Source organism: Erithacus rubecula (genome assembly GCF_903797595.1).
Source record: "Erithacus rubecula genome assembly, chromosome: 3".
Lineage (NCBI taxonomy): Eukaryota > Metazoa > Chordata > Aves > Passeriformes > Muscicapidae > Erithacus > Erithacus rubecula.
The window spans coordinates 110506654-110528143 of NC_136689.1; the positions used below are offsets into that span (position 1 = coordinate 110506654).

The window sequence follows — 21490 nt, forward strand, 5'->3', positions numbered from 1 at the left end:
GTTTAGCTGTAACTTTCAGAGGAGGCTCGCTCCGCTCACGATGCTCGCTCTGAAGGAGCAGCCACCCCGTGCAGCCCCTGCCCCACCTCACCCCCGGCACAGCCTCCAGCCGAGCCGCCGGCCCGGGGCCGCCCCCCGCTCTCCGCTCGCCCCGCTGTCCGTCCACCGCATGCAAATGTTCCCCGGCAGCAGGAAGTCCCCGGGCTGCGAACCACCCGCGGGCCGCGCCCCGCCCGCGCAGCGAGAGCAGCGCCCGGGCCCCGCCGCTGCCGCCGGGACCCCGAATCCCGCAGCCGCCGGGACCCCGAATCCCGCTGCCGCCGGGACCCCGAATCCCGCAGCCGCCGGGACCCCGAATCCCGCAGCCGCCGGGACCCCGAATCCCGCTGCCGCCGGGACCCCGCTCTGCGCTGCCGCTCGGCCGGCGCACCCGCCGAAGTAAGTGAGCACCTTCCCCGGGGCGGCGGCGGTGCCGGCTCGCCCCGCTCCTCCCGCGGGGTGCGCGGAGCCGCCCGGCCGCGCTGCCGCCGCCCCGCCCGGTGCGGTGTGCGGGGTGCGGTGCGGGGTGCGGGGTGCGGTGTGCGGTGTGCGGTGTGAGGTGCGGTCCGGGGTGCGGTGCGGGGTGCGGTGTGCGGGGTGCGGTGCGGTCCGGAGTGAGGGGTGCGGGGTGCGGTGTGAGGTGCGGTCCGGGGTGCGGTGCGGGGTGCGGTGTGCGGGGTGCGGTGCGGTCCGGGGTGCGGTGTGCGGTGTGCGGTGCGGTGCGGGGTGCGGGGTGCGGGGTGCGGTGCGGTCCGGGGTGCGGTGTGCGGTGTGCGGTGCGGTGCGGGGTGCGGGGTGCGGGACCAGGCGCTTTCCGAGCTGTTCTCACTCGCTTCTGCCGCCCGACCTGCCTGGTAGGACTGGATGGGGTCTTAAGGGAGATAGCGGCGTTTGGGATAAAATCATCATTCTGGAAAACGTGGTTTATCTGATAACCCTTTGCCTGGCTTTCTGCTGTGATCCGGAGGGCTCGGGTGCCTTCTGTCTGTTTCGTGGCGGCGAGCGTGTGAAATTAGCTGGTTAAAGTCTGCAGTCGGCGCTTCCAGCCAAAACGATAGCCTTGACTGAGGTGAGGTGATGCCATCCCTGGATATGCCTTCTTACACTGCTTTTTTCTAGGAGAGTAATTTCTGGTGCGTTCTGCAAGTTAAAGCTTCTTCCTCTTAACTGTATGTTCAAATATTCTTGGAATTAAAAGAAAGCTGAGAACGTGGTATTGTGATGTTTGGTGCATGGTGTTGTTTGCAGACTACTATTATAGGTACTGGATTCCTGAGGAAGGGTCTTAAGGGGTTTTTCTCCTTACAATTTTAGTTTAGGAGCTGGTGCTGTACTTTCAGTAAAGCAGATTAGAGTTTCTCTGGAAATTGCATCTTTTAAATGTTTGTGGTGAATGGGTTGGCACAAACTCATCTTGCTGCCTTGCTCCCTTCTGTTGGCACTAAAGACCAAAGGGTTTAACGCTTAAAACTTGTTTAGCCAGATCATATTCCTGCAGATATACATAGGGAGCACAAAGCTGGTTTCATCTGAAACCTGTAATCAATATCCCATCTCCTACCTTTCCTTCCCACCTCTGAAGGAAGAGAAACACTCTGACCAATCTTAATATGTTTTAGGACGACATAATGCGAATTGAAAATTAAAATTTTTAAGCTTGATCCCAATCAAGTACCTGTAAGGCTTTTGCAATTTAGGAATAGTAATGTTACTTGAAAGTATCTGTAAAGTCCAAGTGCCACGTAGGTAAGTTCTGCACTCAACACAGTATCACTACAGAGTTAAAACAAAAAGCAGAAGATACATGTTGAGAAATTGCAAAGCTATGTTGGGAAAGCATAGCTCAGTTTTACCGAAAGGAGAGTCAAATTTTGTTTGTGGGGATTGTTTCCAGCCCAACACTGAGGATAGAACAGGTGCTATCTTTTTAATACATACTATCAACAGCACTGAAAGTATGGATGAGAAAAAAAATCAAATAGTCTTCTCTGAAAAAGTAACAACAGGCTAGAAATCAGTTAGATACTGTTAACAGGATGTTATGAAAACTTGGAGAAGGATTGAAATTAATGAACTCTGTGATCAAAAGATGTCTCATATTATGGATCTCTTCTGAGATTGAAAGCTTTTTTCTTTCTGTGTTTCAACTTTGGGAGCTATATACTAGTTAGGAAGGAATTCTTTATTTAATAACATCAAAATCTATTTTAATCTGTGCCATTGAGATAATTTTTTTTAATCATGATGACATGAAGCAAATATCTTTGTACAGTAGCTGGCTGACTTTTCTCTATTTCTGAGTAAATAAGAGGTTTTTTCCTACAGAAATATGCAAAAGACATGGTAAGGTTTGGGCCTTCCTTTTTAAGCCCCTTGACCAGTGGAGTTGTGCAATGACTCTTTCTGACAAAATGATCAATTGTGAAACTTTACAATGCAAAGTTAAACCTTGTTGCCTTTAAGTTGTTTAATACTATGTTACCCTTTTCAAGAGAGTTTCCGTACATGTGAAACTATTCCTTGCAGATATTTATGAATAGACAGGTGTTTATAAATGTATAAGTAATTATTTCATATTACTCCCTCCACCCCCAGTTTATCTTTGTAATTGAAGTGGCCTCTCTTCCTATGGCCTTTTTTACTCCTGTAAGCTAAATGGCATCACAGAACAGCAAGTGTGAGGGAAACAATTCCTGTGACAGGCTACAAAAACAAGTCCAAGGTTTTCCTGGCACAGCTTAATACCTTCAGTACCTGTTCTTCAGAGGGGTGTCTCACCAGATCAGAGATGCTACACCTGGCCCTTCCTGTGGGGCACATCTGGCAGCAGCATTGACCTCTCTGTAGTTACTTGGGAAAGTTTAAGTGCTGCCTTATTTAATCTCAGATGTGATTCCACTGCTGTCACAAAAAGGAGGTGTTTGCCTACCTCTACTCTGTATGTTATTTTGAATATTCATAGGAATCTTTGAGGTTTTGGGATGTACATGTAGATCATGAGAGAATTTTTGTGTTTGTCAAAGGGCTAGGTGATCTGGGAAGGGGATGAGATCTTTCCTCCTTTCCATATATGTGTGTCATGAGTAACTGAGTGACTTTTTTTTCTTCTGTCCTGGGAGCTGTAAAGTTATTTTTACCCTTGGGGTTCAGGAAGCCCTTTATAAAACTGAGTGAACACAGCACTTGGAGAATAACTAACTAACTAACTAACTAACTAACTAATGGGGTGGACATTAGGTATAACCTGGGATTCCTAGCCATCTGCAATCATGGCTGTACACAGAGGTGGATGTCTGCCCCCACTGAGGTCCCAGAAGGATATGAGCTGTCATGTGCTAATGCAAGGGATGGGAGGAGAATCCTTGGGCCGGGGATCCTGAGGCTTGTGTGAGCTTTATATGCAGGGAATGATACTTCCTTTGGAAGCTATGGAACTGAGTGTGTAAATAATTGCACCAAACCATGTGACTCTGTTAAGCAGCATTTATTATGATATTGCCACTGGAGGATTTCCATCTCTAAGCAAAAAGGCTTCATTCTATAGAAAAACCAGTTGCCCAGCTGAGAATTAGGATTTTTTTGTTTTGTTAATCTTATTCATACTTCCTACATTTCCCTTTTATTCCTGTCCCCTCTTTAATGAGAATATAGGAATGCTGGAGATGCTGTAATAAGAAAGGCTTCCAGACTTGCTAAGCCATACCACAGGAAACTGTAGATAAAAATATAAAATTGCATTTGTATGAAAACAGTCTTTAATGACGCATATGGGGTGAAGGAGTCTGCCACCCTGTAAACAGCAATGGTGCCTTCTCAAAGAAATCAACCTGTACTAATAAAAGAAAAATGCTGTATAACTGTCCTTAGTGTTACTGTCCCTAGTTTAAACTACATTGTCCTTCAGAGAAGGATGGAAAGGTCTGTACTTTCATATTTATTTTTGCCTGATTCAGATACATTTCCTGTTGACATTGTCATTAAATGCTGTAATTTCCGAGACTGAATTATTCACGTTTGAGTTTAGCATCTTTCCTGAAAAATATGGGTTCATGGAACAAAACACAAAGGCAGAACTCATCATGTGCTGGAAGCATTTCCTCCAAATATTTATGAGATATTGGTATTTTTTTTTGTGCCCTAAAGAACTACTCATAGAGGTAAATAGACTGGTTACTTTTGTCAGGCAAATGTCAAAAGAGAAATGATATTTTGCCAGTAACACTTTGCTGGGCAGAAGAGAAGGAAGATAGTAGGGAAAGGTGGAGGGATAATGGGTAGATTTCTCTGGAGTGGACTAGTACTGTCCAGAACAGCCTTTGCTCTCTCTTAGGTCAGCATTGCCTATCTTTTTCAAACTGCTGGCATCTCAAATATCTACAATTGGTTCCTGTGTTTGCACAGCACACTTGTCCTACGTCTTCAGTTCAAAGGACTCCAATGATAAACAGTCTGAACAAAGTGTCCTTCTTCCTCTATGGTCTTTGCTGCATGTGGCAGAAGGCTACTTCTTCCTGTGGTTGACATACTGTAGAATTTCTTTCTTTAATTTGCAAAGGCCAGCTGAGATACAAAATAGTGAAATCTGGAATGTGATAGTTCACCAAAGGCGTTGAAGTATGGGATGCAGCTACTCTTCTGCAATGGCACCTTTTGGAGTTTTCTCTACTTTGCAGGGCTGCTCTGAGTATGGAAATGATAAAATTTTGAAGGGAAAGGACTCCCTCTGAGATGTGCTTTTAACTTCTCCTTTGTTGGTTTAAAAAAAGCCTTTTCAGGAAGTTCGTCCAAAAAAGCATAATCTGTTAAGTGGGCTTTCTGATGTGGTATCTACAATCTATTGCTTTTTTCATGTTTCCTTCATTAGTTTGTACAGATAGGTGAATACAAATCGGTTTTGGTTTGGTTTTTTTTTTTTTTTTTTAAGTGAAATCTTATTCAGGTTTTATCCTAGGTTTACACTGTAGCAATATAGTATCACAGGAGTTAGTACAAAAGTATATTTGGCTGCTAAGCAGGTTTTCTCTTTCCATGTATGACTGTAAAAGGGGCTTAGCACGAAATTAATAGCAAAAGTTAAAGAATATGTTTGAGTGAATTCCTGTGTAGTTATTTATATATCAGTAGGTCTGACCTATGATTAAGTTCTACTGTATTCAGACAAAAAGTATCTCCTGGTAATATCAACTGAGTAGGGAAAGATCTGAATAGTAGCACATCTATTGCATATATTGAAATTGCCTGCTTGAGTGTCCCTTGCCAGAATCATGAGGTTTATATTCATTAAATCCAGTGGACAGAAAATGGTTTGCTCCAGGGCAGCCCCAGTCCTACCATGTGTTGATGGATTTTTAAAACCCTTCAGTAAATACTAAATGCCCTGGGGAGCTGTGATTCAGGTGTGAGTGGACAAGGACTGGAGAACCAGGGTTAAGTGATTGCCAGAGCTGGTGTCAGTGTCATTGAGGAAGTGAAAGTTTTTAGTAAACAAACAGGAAGAGGATGGGCAGGGGAAAGAGGAAATCCTATATTGAATGTTCTGTGTTCAACTTGTTCAAAATATATTGCAAGAGTCATTTGAATGTGCCACTGTGATGTAGGAGAATGTGCAAATGGGATTCAAAGTACATTTTTGTAACTCCAGGCTTACCATTGCAAAAGATGTGCTGAACTGTGCAAAGGCTGGAGGAAGCATTGCAGCCCATGATGGGTGTAGGAAAACCTGCCTTTTAAGCAACTCTTCTGCTGGATTGCTGGTGCCTCCTTTTCCTGTCCAGCTGTAATTGCACTGGACTTCAAGAGAGACTGCAGCAGCTGTCCTGGCACCAGTGGAGAAGCACCAAGTCATACTGAGGTGAATTCTAAGCCCATTTCTCATTGGATGTAGATGGCCTGATTGATGGCATGCAGTAGACAGAAGTGCTCCCACTGTGCCTGACCAGGAGAGCTTCCCTCTTCTCAAAATCTCCTGCTAAATTTCCTTGGGAGCAGTTCCCCTCCCTCTGCCATAAGCTTACCAGTGTTTCCAAAAAAGTCCTTGTCCCACACTGCTTCAAATGTTTTCATAAGTAATGATGTGCTGTTTGTTTGAGGCTTTTTCCCCCAGTTTCCCGGAAAAATCCATGTTTCTGTCTTCACCCTTCTGTAAGAGCACTCCCTACCACAATTCCCTTTTTTTCTTCTCCTATCCTATTTTTATTTTATCAACATAATTCTGCTGTTTTTCTTTCCAGCTTTGTCTTCAGGACTGTCAGTGTTATAAACTGTTTATTTCATCCCCTGATTTAGATGTCTGCAGCAAATTTTCTTCTCCCCTTCTGCAAAAGTAAGCCTCAGTACCTTTCATAATGGTCATTTGTAATCTGCTTATCAAGGAATACACATCCAGAAATATGTACCCCCAGACTCTTGAAGAGATATGAAGTCCAGTGGGGTACCAACCTGGAAGTACTGACAAGGTCTTCAAAGTATTTTAAGGCTGTGCCTTGTTTGAGGGCAACTTTGTACTTCTGTAGGTGGTCAGCAAGACTCTTCTGTGTAGAATACAGTTTATGTGTAGGTGAAATGGATCTTTAGAGACAGCTAACTGCTGTTTGACACATCTGATTTAAAACTGTGACCTCAAACTGACTTAAAACAGGTTTCTGCCCTGAAAATTGTCAGTGTGGATTGTCCCCTGCCTCTTTGCCTTTCTTGTGATGCTGCTTTGAGCTTCTATGGTCAAGTTTCTTTTTTGTTGCATGTGGGTTTTTGTGTGCTGTGTACTGGCACATGTAAATGGTTTTTAAACCAGCACTGACCCTCCTTATAAATACTTCTGGTTCAAGGAAGCAGAGCATGGGTTTATCAGAATGTGTGCTGGTCTGTGGAGAAGAAATCAAGTCTTGGTATTGTGGGGATGTGGTGCTGAGACAACAGCTCTTGCTCCAGGGTTGATATTCTGTACTCATTGGTATTGGTGTGCCCCATACACTGACCCCACAGAAAGAAACTTAAGAAATTTGGCTTTGACAAAGCAGTGCAAGTTTAGAAGAACCTAGTTCAACAGAGCTGGCACCAGCAGAAAAGAGTTTTGGTAGCGTGAACAAGCAGGAAGAGGCTGCTTCAGGTAAGATACTTCTGCTCTTAATGGAGCACTTAAACAAGGCTACAAGTGTCAAAAATGCATTTGAGTAGCTTATTCAAATCATAAGTATTGGACTAGGTTTGGATGAGTGAAAGGTGATTTTCCCTACTCCTGCAGTAAAAGCAAGTGATTTGTGTGGTATGACACAGGAAGGTTAATTTCTCCTTGGAGCACAGAATATGTATATTTATTACATGTTCTTCATCTTGTCATACTGATTGAGAATATGTGCTGTCTCTACCTAATTAGTCATTAACCTATGCATTCTTATTTAATTGTTTTTTCTCTTTTTGTCTCTTTACTTCTGCACTCTTCCTGCTAAATTTGTTTCTCAGTTTCAACCCCAATTCTGATTTCTTAGGGATTCTGGCTCCTCTCCTACACCTTTCCTCATGGTTTGTGTAGTCCTGAGAATTTCCTACGTGTGGCCAAACAATGAAGAAGTCTTACCAGCTTTTAAAGCATCTTCTTTGCACAACATTTAATACTGTGGAATTAAAATGCAAGTTGTGGACTTGTTACTGTTCTCCCGAAACAAACTTGGATAACCATTGTGAACACTGATTTGGTTTTAGTTCTTGCTTTGAAAGTTGGCCACATGAGTATTGAAGTCACATTTAAACACTGGGACTTGTGCACAATCTGAGGCAGTTTTTCAAAGTATTGCATAATCACATGTCCTGCCTATGAGCTTTATACTTGAGTTATGTGGAGTTACAAAGGTTATAAATTTTAATGAGGTAGCCAGTATGGTTGTAATCATGGTGCTGTGAAATTCTTGCAGTCTGCAGTATGAATGTGAAAATTATTGTCATGGTCCTCCAGTTTACAGTGAGTCTAAATCTGCTAGAATTATTGTGATTGCTGGTCTGTTTTTTAAGGTCTGTGTGCTGCCCTTTGTGCAGAAAGTCTCCTGAAGTCTTTTAAGCTCCTGCAAGCTGTGTGCTGTCACTTGCAGGATCAGAGCCTGGTTTAGTGAAACTTGCTATGGTTGTGACTGCTGGGTCTTCATCTGCTATCAACTGACCAATAAACAGGGCTAGAAACAACAGAAAATACTAAGTGCTGCACAGTCCAGTAGTGGTACATTCTGAATACAGAAATGTTGGTTGCTTTTAGAGTGAAAAACCAAGAAATTTCAAGGCAAAGTTAAAAACAGTAGCAGAGGTGAAATTATTAATCAGTTTTTGAAAATGAAATAAATTAACATATTGAGCAAATGCTATGTGCATCTTTAAGCTGGTCTCCTAGTCAGATCTTCTGGTTAGTATAGAATAATTTCTCTCAAATATAGGAGAACTTTAATCAAGTTAATATACTTGCATAGCTGCTGTCCTGATAATATTGGAAACTGTTCATTCTTGCCCTTGAGAAAGATCATCTGCAAAGACATACCTGTGTTTAAAATTGGAGCACTCCAGTTCTTCCTTAGAACCTTTGAAGCAGGAGCAGTCAAGTGAACTGTCACACGAGGTATTTACAATCTTTCCCTCAAAGAGGGCTTCCAGATTCTCATTCTCACTACTTTATGAAAGTAGAAAGCATGTAAAATATTTCTAATTTTGGTTAACTTTAGAGAAACTTCTTATTCACGCTCATATGTGCAATAAATGTGAAAAATATGCTTATGAACTTGGATGTGAATTCTTATTCATGTTCCTTCAGTGACATATTTCCTTCAGTGAGGTATTTCCTTTTGCACTCTTTCTGCCACCCCAGCTTGAGCATGTAGTTTCACAGGGCTTCAGTTAGAGCACGCATCCCTCTTTACTGGACAGGCTTTCAAACCAGAATTGCTGAGGTTCTGTAGCCCCTCAGGAGACTTAAGAGAACTGTACTTGTATCTATTAAAAATACCCTCTGATCTCAAGGACTTTGTCTCAAAACCTCCCAAAATTCCTAATCATAGAGCTCTTTTGATTTTATTTATCATGTTTGCAGCAAACTGTTGGTTCAGATGATCCCCTTTGCTGCTACACCATGTGTGACAAATTCCAACAGTTGCTTGAAACAATTCACTAAACTGGGTGAGAAACCAACTGGTACTTTCCTAGTTTAGATTCATGCCTGTGAAATTAACACAGAGTTTGAAATTAAGGAAAATAAATGAGTTATAAATAGGCTTCTGTGAAGTGCCAGAAGCTGGGGGATGTTTTTACACCCTTTAAACTACTTAACATATGTGAGAATGAGATGAGGTGGATCCTGTGGCTACTTAAACAGTTAGTGCTGAATCCTGGCTAGTATCTTTGTACAGATTAAACAGCAAAAAATTTAATTTCTGCCATGTATTTTAGTGGCACCGGATTTGATGGTGTTTTTTATTTTTTTTTAGGGCTCTTGCAGTTTCCTCTTGCAACTTGAGCAAACTTGCCCAATGTTTGCAAACTTTCAGGAGAAACTGTACTGTGTGTTAGCTCACATCAGCATGAATGATTTAACCCCAAATTTTTATATAAGCATGGAATTAATTCTTGAATCCATATTACATATCCCAGCAGAATGTCCTCTGTTTCAGGAGAGTTGTGTTCATATCTAGTGCTGTGCAGCTAATGAAGCACAATATAATCTGCTGGAGAAGTAATTTTTTTACAATTTAAATGTATTCTGGTCTTTGAAGATAGTGAAAAAAATTTTGCTTTTCTTTTGTGAAATTCAGTGATTTAATGTGCTCAAGACATAATATGATGCTATTAAGAAAGCTGTGTTTTAGTTGCAAGTTTAGTCATGAATACTTATCAGCAATCAAACATCAAAAATCAAGCAGATAAAGAAGATTTCTGACCAATAAAGCAGAATGGCAAATGCAGCATGGGGCAAAATAATACGAGTTACACAATGCCAGGGCTGTCACAGCTGGGATCCATTGACACAGAAGTCATTATTCCCTGATTGAGCCATAACTGTCATAATCCATGTTGAAAGTGGATTGTAGAATGCATGAAAGGTGAAGTTTATAAAAACTGGTTAATTTCCTGGGGGTATAGTTACCCGAATTTGAAAGAACAAAACCTAATATGCACTTATGTTCTGTTCCCCATTTCTCTCTTTTATTAAACACACTGGAAACAGAAGATAAGCCCAAAGGAGAAGTGGCAAACTTTCTATGAGACCACCCTTAAAACCTTCATCAGGGCTTGCTTGCTGTGAATTTGCTTCATCAAATCATACTTGTCCTTCATCATACTTTTAATGATGTGGTGAAGGATTTGAACAGGCTGGATTGATGGCTTGAAATCAGTTGCATGAGATTCAACAAGACCAAGTAGAGAGTGCTGCCCTTGTGTCACAACAACCCCACATAGCACTACAGACTGGGGGCAGAGAGGCTGGAAAGTGGCTTGGCAAAAAAAGACCTGGGGATGCTGGTCAGGAGCCAGCTGAACATGAGCCAGCCAGGTGGCCAAGAAGGCCAGTGACAACCTGGCCTGGATCAGCAATAGTGTGGCCAGCAGGAGCAGGGCAGGGATTGTCCCCTCTACCCAGCACTGGTGAGGCCACATCTCAAATCCTGGGGTCAGTTTCATCCCCTCCTTACAAGAGGGACATTGAGGTTCTAGACTGAGTCCAGAGAAGGACAATGGAGCTGGGGAAGGGTCTGGAGCACAAGTCTTGTGGGGAGTGGCCAAGGGAGCTGGGGGATGGTTAGCCTGGAGAAAAGGAGGCTCAGGGGAGACTTTATCACTCTCCACAATGCCCTGAAAGGAGGGTATGTGCAGGTAGGTTTTGATCTCTTCTCCCAAGCAGCAAGTGACAGGAAAAGAGGAAATTGCTTCAAGTTAGGCCAGGGGAGATTTAGATTGGATACTAGGAAAAATGTCTTCACTGTCAGTGTGGTTGGGTGTTTGAACAGGCTGCCCAGGGCAGTGGTAGGATCTCCATCCCTGAAAACATGCAGAATACCTCACTAAATGTAGCAGTTGGGGACAGGGAACATAGTTGGACTAGACAATCTTAGAGGTCTTTTCCTAAGTTATTAATTCTGTGATTATATGTTGTGATAATTTCATGATGTTCATGATCTTTGCATTCTATTTACAATATAACAGTGGGTTTGAATTACAGGCACACTTCAAAGCAAGAGATCATATCTGCAAAATAATCTTTATTGCCAACAACGTATTAATTAGTTGAAGGCCACCTTCTTAACTAACTGTCCTCTCTCATTAGTTGTAGTAGCTATTAATAATTTGCTTCAACCAGAGTCCCATCAATCCATTTGTCCTGGCCATGTGGAGGTTGAGCGTTAGGCTGCCTTACTTGAAGGAGACAAAAGTTTCAAATATCAGCTGCTACCTGCAAATATACCTTCCTCTGCACTTTCTGCAGAAGGCAAAGGAACAAATTTCAGCTGAGGAGCTCCTTAGGGTACAGCCTGGTGATGATCCCCCAAGCTCATTATAAGTTAGCAGTTGCTCACTTTGTCCCTTGCTGTCTTCTGAGGCTCAGTGAAAACAGGGGAAGCTCTGATTTCTCTCTCATGTGCCACGCTGTAAATGCAGGCACAGCACAGTAACACTCAGATGATTTGTGTGGCTGTCCAATACATCAAAAAGTATATTGAAATCAACACCTGAGTAAAGCCACTGTGGGCATGAGCCAGGCCTTTTGGACTGCCATGGGAGCTCTGGTTGCACATCTCTCAACTACACCTTGTTTGGGGAAGCAAAGTGTCTGTGAAGGAGAAGGAGAGGATGAACAGTTGGGTAAGTACTGTTGGGAGTGAAGAAGGATAGTTCCCAGATCTGTGTTCTCCAAAGAAATGTGTGAAGCTTGCCCTATCCTTCCATCATGTCACTTGTTGTGAGGATGAAAACCTTTGGGCTACTCCTGGACCTCACTCCAAAGCCTTTGTTTGTTTTATGGGTAGTTTCTCATTTTCCTGTACCACAGTTATTGCTCCAATCACTAAAAAGAAGGGGAGAAGGATCCTTATCCTAGTGGAAGGCACAGACACACATAAAATGCAGGGCAAATATAGACTACTGAAAATTTAGCACACTGCCATTATTGGCCAAAATCATCAATGTAAAGCTGAAAAAAACAGTATGTGAGTCATAGATACACTCAACTTGGAAAGTAGATTTCATCTTTGGGGCTTGCTTGCTGGATTGGGACACTTCCTAATAGTTAGGAAGAATGTTGATCCTTTTCAATGTAGTGGTTTGGCCAAATTTTCATTTGGAAATGGAGATTTGGTTATATGAAGCTGCTATTTGTCATTACTGAGAGTTTTAGCCAGTCAAGAAAATGACATTTTTACTTAATAGCTTGCATTACACTTTAAAGTCTTTAAAGTATTTAGGGAACCTTTGCTTTAAGTTGGTTAATGTGTTGGCACAGCTTTTCTGTTCCATGTCATATGATCCTTTTGAAGAATGTGATAGAAGTATTTATTCTGTTATGTCAAATTAAGCTGTTATTTGACCTTTTCCCCTATCTTCAAAAGATATAGTACAGTGGAAAAAAGTTGAGGAAATGGAAGCTGTGGTTGCCTGAGGGCTGGCAAAGTGAATTAATTCATTGTTGATATTGATTCAAAATTCTGGAAGATGAAGTTGAGGCAAATGATTGTAATAAAATGAAGCAAGTATTATAAGGTCAGAAAACAGATGTTATTTTAATGTAAGACTTGGTATAAAATTAGTGCCAAAAATACTGACTAAATGAATCTGGAACATTTTCATAATATATAAAGTCTATTATGCAATGTGAGCAAAAATTACAGTCTTCTGTGGATTAACTTTCTTGTGTTTTGGTAATTCTATTTTCCTCAATTGAATAAACAAGGATCAGTAGTTTGCATAAATTCTGCTTCATTTCAATGTGATGTTTTGTTTCATGATTTTATTTTCATCCTTCTGAAAGCATTATAACATAATTATACCACCACAGTGACATTAGTTTCAGTGTTTCTTGCTGAGTTTTATTTACTTCAATGTGTTTTGTTTTTTTTAACCACTGCCAAAATTCCTGCATGAAAGCAAGATTTTTAACTAATTTAGACAAAACAGTAGTGAATTAACAGAAAAACAGAAGATTTTTTTTCTTGATCAAAGCTTCCCACCCTTGTTACAGTTACCTTTCATGCCACCAACTATGATGATATTTATTATATGTTTTATGCTATCATTTATGAGCTCCAGCAAAGACTGTGTATTTTAGCCAAGCACTGAATAAAGTTACCCTCTCCCTGGACACTTAAAGGCAAGACAGACAAAGGCTGGGAAGTGCCATTTGAATATGGAAAAATGTGATAGTTTTACCAAAGTGTTCCTTCCTATGGGAAGTTTGAGATGTGATAAGTCACTTATTTGCCATTTAGTACAGCAATGTGTTAGTTCATGTTGGTTAATGCATCACTAAAAAGCCTCATCTAGTAAGAAAAAAACAAATCTAAATGGGGAGTATAGGAAAAAAAATATAGATATGATTGATGTGATATGATATGATATGATATGATATGATATGATATGATATGATATATTATATTGCTGCTCTGAATGGGTCTGCCTTTTCCAGAAACACATCAATACAGTATCAGTATGGCAGCTCCAGGTATTTTATCTCATCAAAATTTTTGGTTCTTATGTCAGCTCTTGGGGGATTTTTGCTGTACAGGCTGAGAGAGGTGGTGTTGTTCAGCCTGGAGAAGAGAACAGCTTTCCAATACCTGCAGGGGACCTACAAGAGAGCTGGAGAAGGACTTTTTGTAAGGGCATGGAGTGACTGGATATGGGGAAATGGCTTTAAATTGACTGAGAGCAAATTTAGATTAGATATTAGGAAGAAATTCTTTACCTGTGAGGGTGGTGAGGCCCTGGCACAGGTTGCCCAGAGAATCTGTGGCTGCCCCATCCCTGGGAATGTTCAAGGCCAAGGCTGGATGGGGCTCTGAGTAACCTGGTCTAGTAGAAGGTGTCTTTGCTCACAGCAGTAGGGCTTGGAACTAGATGGTTTTGCAGGTCCCTTCCAACCCAAACTATTCTACTGATTCTAATGACAGGCCACTTCCAATATAGTTGTATGGCAGCACACCTTTTGACCCTGTTGTAACTTGAATTTTTATTTTAAGGAAGTGGACTTGAGGTATGAATACTGCAGAGTCCTAACCCCTAATTTCAATACAAAGGCAAATGTGGGAAAGAAAAACAGGACCCCAAACAATAGAGGAATAGGTGAGAATTTAATTGAGAACAGTACTCAGCTTGGTAAAGGATTCAGAGAAGGTGTCTGACAATCCAGACTGGTGTAGTTGGACTGAGATATTTGTGCATTAATGTTGGGAATCAGGGCTCTGAGGAGGAGAGGCAGAAAAACTGGTGTAGGGCTCAAAACTGAGCATTGCAGAGGAAGTAGAAATGTGATAGAGGTATGAGTGTAGTAGGAATGCAGGTGTTTGGGAGCATGAAAGTGGTATGGTGATAATTTCTGTAACTGATATAGGAAAGCATAAAAATGGTCTGAGCATGGACAAAGTAGAGTTTGTCTCAGTCTCAATTATAAGGAAGGAATTGTGAAAGAAACAGAGCAAGGGGAAGTGCAGCAGACAGGAACCACTAGCAGGACCACTTTCTGTTTCCTGGTGTTACATTAGCATTACACTGAGACTTTTAAAAAGTACTTGCATTTGCAATGAAAAAATGAGGCCCTTTGTGATGTTAAGAGGCATTAGAAACATGCAGGTGGCTGAGAATATCATGCACAATGAATAGCCTGGGAAAATAATGGGGAGAAATTTAATATCAGGGTGTAAGATAATGCCACAGGAGATAGGACAGTCTGCTGTGACAATTGTTTGTTGTTATGAAAAGTGATACAAACCTGGATGTCTTTTTGGATGGCCTTACAATTATGAAAGGCCAATGTGATGAAAGTTTGAAAATCATAAATAAATTTCTGGGATTTATTGAGTGATGTATTTCAGTAGATGGAAGAAATAATAATACTATTTGCTTCAAGCCATTGCTGAAAATCATCTTGAAACATGGGGGTAGCTTCAACCTCCTGTATTTGAGAGGGATGGGTTCAAAGTGAAGCAGATGTGGAAAAGGGCTGCTAGGAGAACCAGAGGAAATGGAAAAAACTGAGAGGGTTTGGTCTTTACAGTCACAAATTGAAGCTGAAAAAGATGTGACTTCTTCCTAATCTCCCAAGAGGATGAAGGGCTAAATGCCATTATTGTCTCCAAAAATTTTTAAGACTGGGACTTACATGGCAGCTTCTACGCCAAGAGGAAGGAGGCTCTGAAGCCTTTCAGCAATAATATTTTGTTCTTCCCCACCATCACCCATTAATCTGTCTAAAAATGGAGCATGGCAAACTTGCTTCTGAGCTTGTGCCATGTGATTGTGCTGCCTAGAACAGATCTGCCTTTCCCAATGAGCAATTTGTAGTCCTTTGCTCCAATCATGGTTGATAAACTAGATAGCTATGTTGTCTTGTTCTGACAGACATGCAGAGAAAATTTGAGGGATTGATTTAAGTGAGACCAGATTTGAGGAAATATTACAGTAACATGCTTGTTGCATACTTTTACACCAGGGTAATGTTGGTTACACTGTAGATTAACTTGTTTCTCTTTTTCACTGGTTTATAGATGTGTATGTCAAAATATTATTTTAACTTTGTCTCACCTTTTCGGCAAAGAAATTTGAAGCAGTTTAAAGAATTCCCCCCATTATTTTTCCATTTTCTTTTAAATGCTGGCAGCTGGACTACAGCTTCTCACAGCTGAGGAGCAATGACAGTCTACACAGGGCAGTCTGTCACAGCCAGACAATGGGTAGATTCAGGTTATCCAAGCTCCTTTCCATAAACATTGCAGGGAGCACATGGATTTGTGTCCATGTGTGTCTGTACCCATGCATATGCATTTATCCATGGATAAATTCTATTTGGGACATGCAGAGATGAGGTGATCCAGACCTACAGAAATAAGTTAAATTTAAAAAAATATTAAAATACACATGGCAAGGATTGACTGAGACATACAGAACCATTTTAGCAGAAAGGCAAGAGAAGAAGAAGAAACTGCTTAAGTTCCCCTAACTAGTTGCTAGGGCAAAAACCAAGATGTAGGAACTGAAACAAGCTCAAAATGAAAGCTGACCCCAGATTTCTGCATTTGCATGAGTCTCATTTGATGAAAGTTATCAGGCAGTCAGGACTTACAGTAAAATTAAAATGCATATCTGTAGATAATATTATATATTTATGCATTATATATATAATCTATACATACTATTGTATATATATGGATAATGTTATAAATATATTGTATATATATTTATCTGAGACTGGGGAGGTACAGAAAAGAACTTCTCTTCAGTTGATGCTTTCATATTGCTCCCAACCACAGATAATTTATTTCTGTAGCTCCTGTTCTCACCATGGTCTAGTGGCAAACCTTCACTGGCACAAATATGTGTAGCAGCAAACCAACTGGCACTAAAGGCCAGAATGAAACATCTAAAACAAAGAAGGGCAATGGTATTGTTTGCAAATTTTGAAAGTGGTATTAAAAATAAAACTATTTACTCCTCTGTTCTCTGAACCCCCTTTAAATGTCCAGGTTGAAACCAGTTGGGTTTTTACATATAGATACAAACAGTTGCTTCCTGTTCTTTGGTATAGAAGTTTAAATATAAAGCAATATTGAAGACTCAGAGTAAGTTGAGTAAATTAATTTTTTTCTTATTCTTATGCATGAGAAATTTTTTGTTTAAATGAAGAGTTTACTCTTTGTACTCAATTGAATACTAATTTATTTTATTTTTGTACCTGGTAAAATGCATATGTATATATCTGTTAAAACCCTAAGGTGTATAGAGCATTGGTGTTTAGATACATGATTACTGACCTTTTCAACAATAGATATTTATTGGATAAAATATATACTTCTTTGATAAAATAGAGCTTGTATGCTCAGTGTTGTAGTTCTAATTTTTTTGAAGTTACTTTATTATTGGAAAAGCCAAAGTATAATCTATGAAGATTTGAGAATCATTTCCATGAAGACATGACTTTGATCAAGAAAAGACCAGATATTTCAAGTGGGTTTTGTAGGAAATTATTTCTAGTATTCATCATATATCTTGTTTGTAAAAAAATCACTAGGAAGGGAATGGTTATGAACACAAAACAAAAGATGTAATCACCTTTGCAGATGATGCAAAGGGAAGTACTGGGATGAAATGAAGCCCCAAATGCTGCTGATGGACAGGTGATGGTCACATGAAACTTGACTGCTTGCAGCAGGAAGTATTGTGTCTTTACACACATTACTTTCCTGGAAGAGTAGAAAAAGGTGTCTAAAGCAATTCTGTTTTGGGAACAGACAGCAGCTCTTCACCCTGGAAGAATTTCTGACTTCCACTCCTCCCAAACTATTTTGGAATTAAATCCCAAGTGCTGTAGTAGCAAGATGAGATAGGAGATTCAGAAGGAAAATTCAAGGCAAATGTAGATATCAAAATCAGTGTCTTGGAAAACCTGTTGCTGAGCTTTATGTGATAGTTCTTATGGATACTCCTGTGGTTTTTGAAGGGTGCCTGAACTTAGATTCTTGTCTACTTGCTGCAGCTGTTAACCTAAGGACTTGTGTTTAACTTTTAGCCATGGACTACAGTATGCTCTTTCTTAAAAGAGAAGCTGTTCCTTTTTTAGGTATCTATTCATAAAGATTAGCAGCTATGTTAAATAGAATTTCTTTTAATTCAGTATTTATCTTTCATGTCTAGAGCTGTGGACAGGACAATGAATGAAAAGCATGAATAGGAATCAGTATCTCCAGTATTGCAGAACTGTTGGAATGGGAAACATCTGAGTAGGGACTGGCAGCATTTTCTCTAATGTACAAATTATTTTTATCTTTGATAAGGAATAATGGAGTTTGGTTTGTACTGATGCTAGGCTCTCTGTATTGCACTTTGCTTATTGTATTCTCTCTCTTTTTATCTGCACAAAACACTTCCTTGTGACACAACAGCAGAGTACTGGGCAAATAAACATTTAGAGCAAATGAAATGTTTTATTTATTTATACCCTCCTCCCTGCACTGACACTTTAGTTAGGTCAGGATCCCACTTCTAAGCACTTGCCTACATGCTAAGCTGTAATCCATGTTCTGGAGCAGAACTGGAGTGCAAGAATGGGGCTGCTTTGGGAGAATGCAGTGTGGGACTCACCCTTAGGTAAACCCTTGTTATCAGCTGGCTCCTACTAAATGTTCAATCCTTGAGGCTGTACTGGAGTGAAAGGGGCAATAAATCCCTCAAACCAGCATAAACCAGTTGGGCTTCAGCACCAGCTCTTGGGGCATTCTGCTCATGTAGAACTAGCTGAGTCCTGTGAGGACTGTGGACTTTATGAGGAAAAGAACCCAGAAAAAACAGTGCTTCATGATGGGGCTCAGGATCTTCTCTTTGTTTGAAGCCATCACAAGGGTCATCTCACAAACTGTGTTTGTGTGATTTCACATGACATCAAGGAAACTTCTGTGTGATTTCAAAGCACCTCTGCATAGTTATTACTGATTAGTCATTACTATCAAATGCCAACCTTGAGCTTACCAGCACAGCCTCACAGCAAGTTTGACTTACAGCTGTTCATGTGCTTTCAGCTGCAGAAAAAAAATCTGGATAAATAATGCCTTTCTCTGAGTTTACACTGACACTGGCTATGCTGCAGTCTCTAAAGATGTGCTCAGCTTTCTTACAGGAATAGAGAAAGGGATTTTTGGCTGACAACTTGGATCAAATTACTTCATGCCCTCCACTTCAGCTGTTTGTTCTGTAGAAGCAGAACTATTCAAGAGCAAAAAGGTTAGCACTTAAGTGGAAAATACCTGATCTTGCAGATACAGCAGGTAATTAAACACTGGCCTTCTTGATGTCTAGAGTGAGTTTGCAAACACCAGTCTGCCTGTGGGTGTACAGAAATTTCCTGTGAACCATTAATGAAGGAACAAGAGTCATCTACATACTCACAGTTATTAATAAATTAAATAAATCTAAAAATCCTTCTCAGTATTGCAAAACAATTAGTATGTGACCCATGTGGAGGTGAGCATTAAAAAAATTAAAGCATTAAAATTAAGCAATAAAGATGTTTGCTTCTAAGGGAAGCTTCTGCATGAAGATGTGCTCCAGTGCTTTCAAATAAGTGTGGGAACATTGAAGTGTTGACACTCAAGAAAAGGAAATTCTTATTCTCTGCCTGGTCAGTGCCTATTGATTTTCTGTAGGGTTCTTTTTATTTTTAGTTCAGGGGAAGACAAAAAAGGGAGAAATGGGTTCTGATGCTGCTTTAAACCAGGATCACAGGTCACTGCTGAAATCTTATGGACATCCAAGACGTGTTGGCAATAAGTGACAGATAATTTTCAGAAATGGTAGGAGAGGAAGTATACTCCTGTCATACTTAGAAGAATACACTCTGCCTGTGGATAGAACAGTGCATTTGTCATTATGCAGTGCTTTCTCAGTGGCATGATAGGACATTAAGTGAAGGTGATATTGAAAGTTGAGACTTGCCATGTAGGACTGCTTGTTGCCTTGGTTTATTTTTGTAAATAGCTAGGATTGTGATTATCATAAGAATTATTACAAAAGTATGAAACTTAATATGAACCCAGAGCAATCTGGTTCATCTTTGTAGCTGCAAGGCAGCTATTGTCCCATTGGACCAGTTGTGTCTGCCAATGGACACTTCTACTACTACTTTACCTGTTCACTACAATGAACCTTTTCTGTCCTAGAGATGGAGGTAAAAGTAGGATGAGAGTCTTATGATCTGCTTTAGCTTCTCCAGCTGTGTTTGTTTGCTTGAGCCTATATTTGCACCGAGCTCTTATTTTAGGTTTTACATTGTTCTTCAAAGAACTGGCTTTAAAGATTAATTAGGGCAGGGGGGAGTGAGACTGTGTGCCTGCAAGGGAAAATGTGACTGTGAACCTAGAGTTAGAGCACTGACCTGAAAGGAGGGAGAGAAGAAGGAAGGAGAGTGTTGAAAAGCATTCATAGTGGATTCTTTGAAGAGTAAGTATAATTACTCTCCTCAGAGGGAGGATTGTAGAGATAATGTTGTATTTATATTTGCTAGAGTACTATGTAATTGTATCACAGGATTAGCAGTCAGGTTCCAGTCATGCAGATGCTAACAGCTGTATCTCATCTGATTTAGCATGGATGCACATCCTGAGAGAAGGATTAGCCTTCTAAATTATACTGAAAGAGAAATCCTTGTGTGGTGATCTGCCATCACTGGCACACACATCAGCTGTTTTAGGCTGCTGTGACACAAGGAGAACACTCTGTATGAACAAGGAAATGCATTACTGAAGGTCACTGCAGCTGCATGTCTGCCATGAGCTGGGGCTGCACAAGTCATCAGCCTCATGTGAGACAGGGATTTGAATCAGAGCTCCCTGCTAGACTGGCATCTGCAAAATGAAGTGGGGAGATACAGGCATTGCTAGTTCAAGCTGCAGTTCTCAGAAATTGGACAGGAATTTTTTTCTATGTCTTCCAAAATAGTATTTTCTTTAAAATATACAGATAAAAGTTATCCCTACAATAATTGTATTTTTCTTTATGTCTGTTTTAAAGCTCAGAGAAGTGTCAGAAAGATACACAGGGTTTGGGCAGGGAAGCATAGACTGGGGAGAAAATATAAAAAATCTGAAGAAATGGTGAATAAATATTTACTTCATCTGTAGATTGAGACAAGGTTTCTTTTCTTTGCAACAGTAAAGAGCTATCAGTGTGTGGGCCTAACCTTCAGTTGTTTTTCCCCATGAACTATTTGTATGAAAAGGAAGCACATTTTTACTGTGTAGCCCAGATGATTTCATGGGAAAGGGCTTGGTTTATGGCACAATGATTTTGTTTAATACCTTTTTTATTTCAACAGGAAATATGGGGTGTATAAAATCAAAAAGGAAAGAGAATCTGCATGGAGATGGGCTAGATTTGAAGAATCAACCAGTACGTAAAACTGAACGAACTATTTATGTGAGGGATCCAACGTCCAATAAACAGCAAAGGCCAGTAAGTAGATAGTCCCAGGAGAGAATTCCTGTAGCAAGAACAAAACATGACTGGCATAACTTAAATTTCAATCCAAAGCATATGCATGAAAAAATTCAAATTATCATTAATCCACAACTGGGCTTTTAGTGCTGTGCAGTTCACCCTCAATGAATAAGTACATAGAGGAATAAAAATTGAAACATGATGGTTTGCTGCTTTATGTTTGTCATAGTTTTCTGCATTAAAAAAAAAAAAAAAGTAACTTGGCAATGTTTGAGTAGATATAGCTATGTCT

At 40.5% G+C, this 21490-nt stretch overlaps 1 protein-coding gene across 8 annotated transcripts in view; it reads left to right on the plus strand.

Moving 5' to 3' along the window:
- The first annotated feature begins 351 nt into the window (after window positions 1-351).
- The window catches only part of LYN (LYN proto-oncogene, Src family tyrosine kinase), a 49089-nt gene continuing 27950 nt past the window's right edge, over window positions 352-21490 (plus strand). Inside the window, exons 1-2 of one of the 8 annotated variants that reach the window (XM_079299854.1) lie at window positions 352-438; window positions 21077-21213. In XM_079299854.1, the coding sequence (XP_079155980.1) occupies window positions 21082-21213 (132 nt within the window). In that variant the 5' untranslated portion in view covers window positions 352-438; window positions 21077-21081. Of the gene's footprint in view, window positions 439-804; window positions 1109-5720; window positions 5891-21076; window positions 21214-21490 lie in introns of those variants that run through there. The other 7 variants (XM_079299858.1, XM_079299855.1, XM_079299853.1 and 4 more) reach the window with 7 other exon arrangements.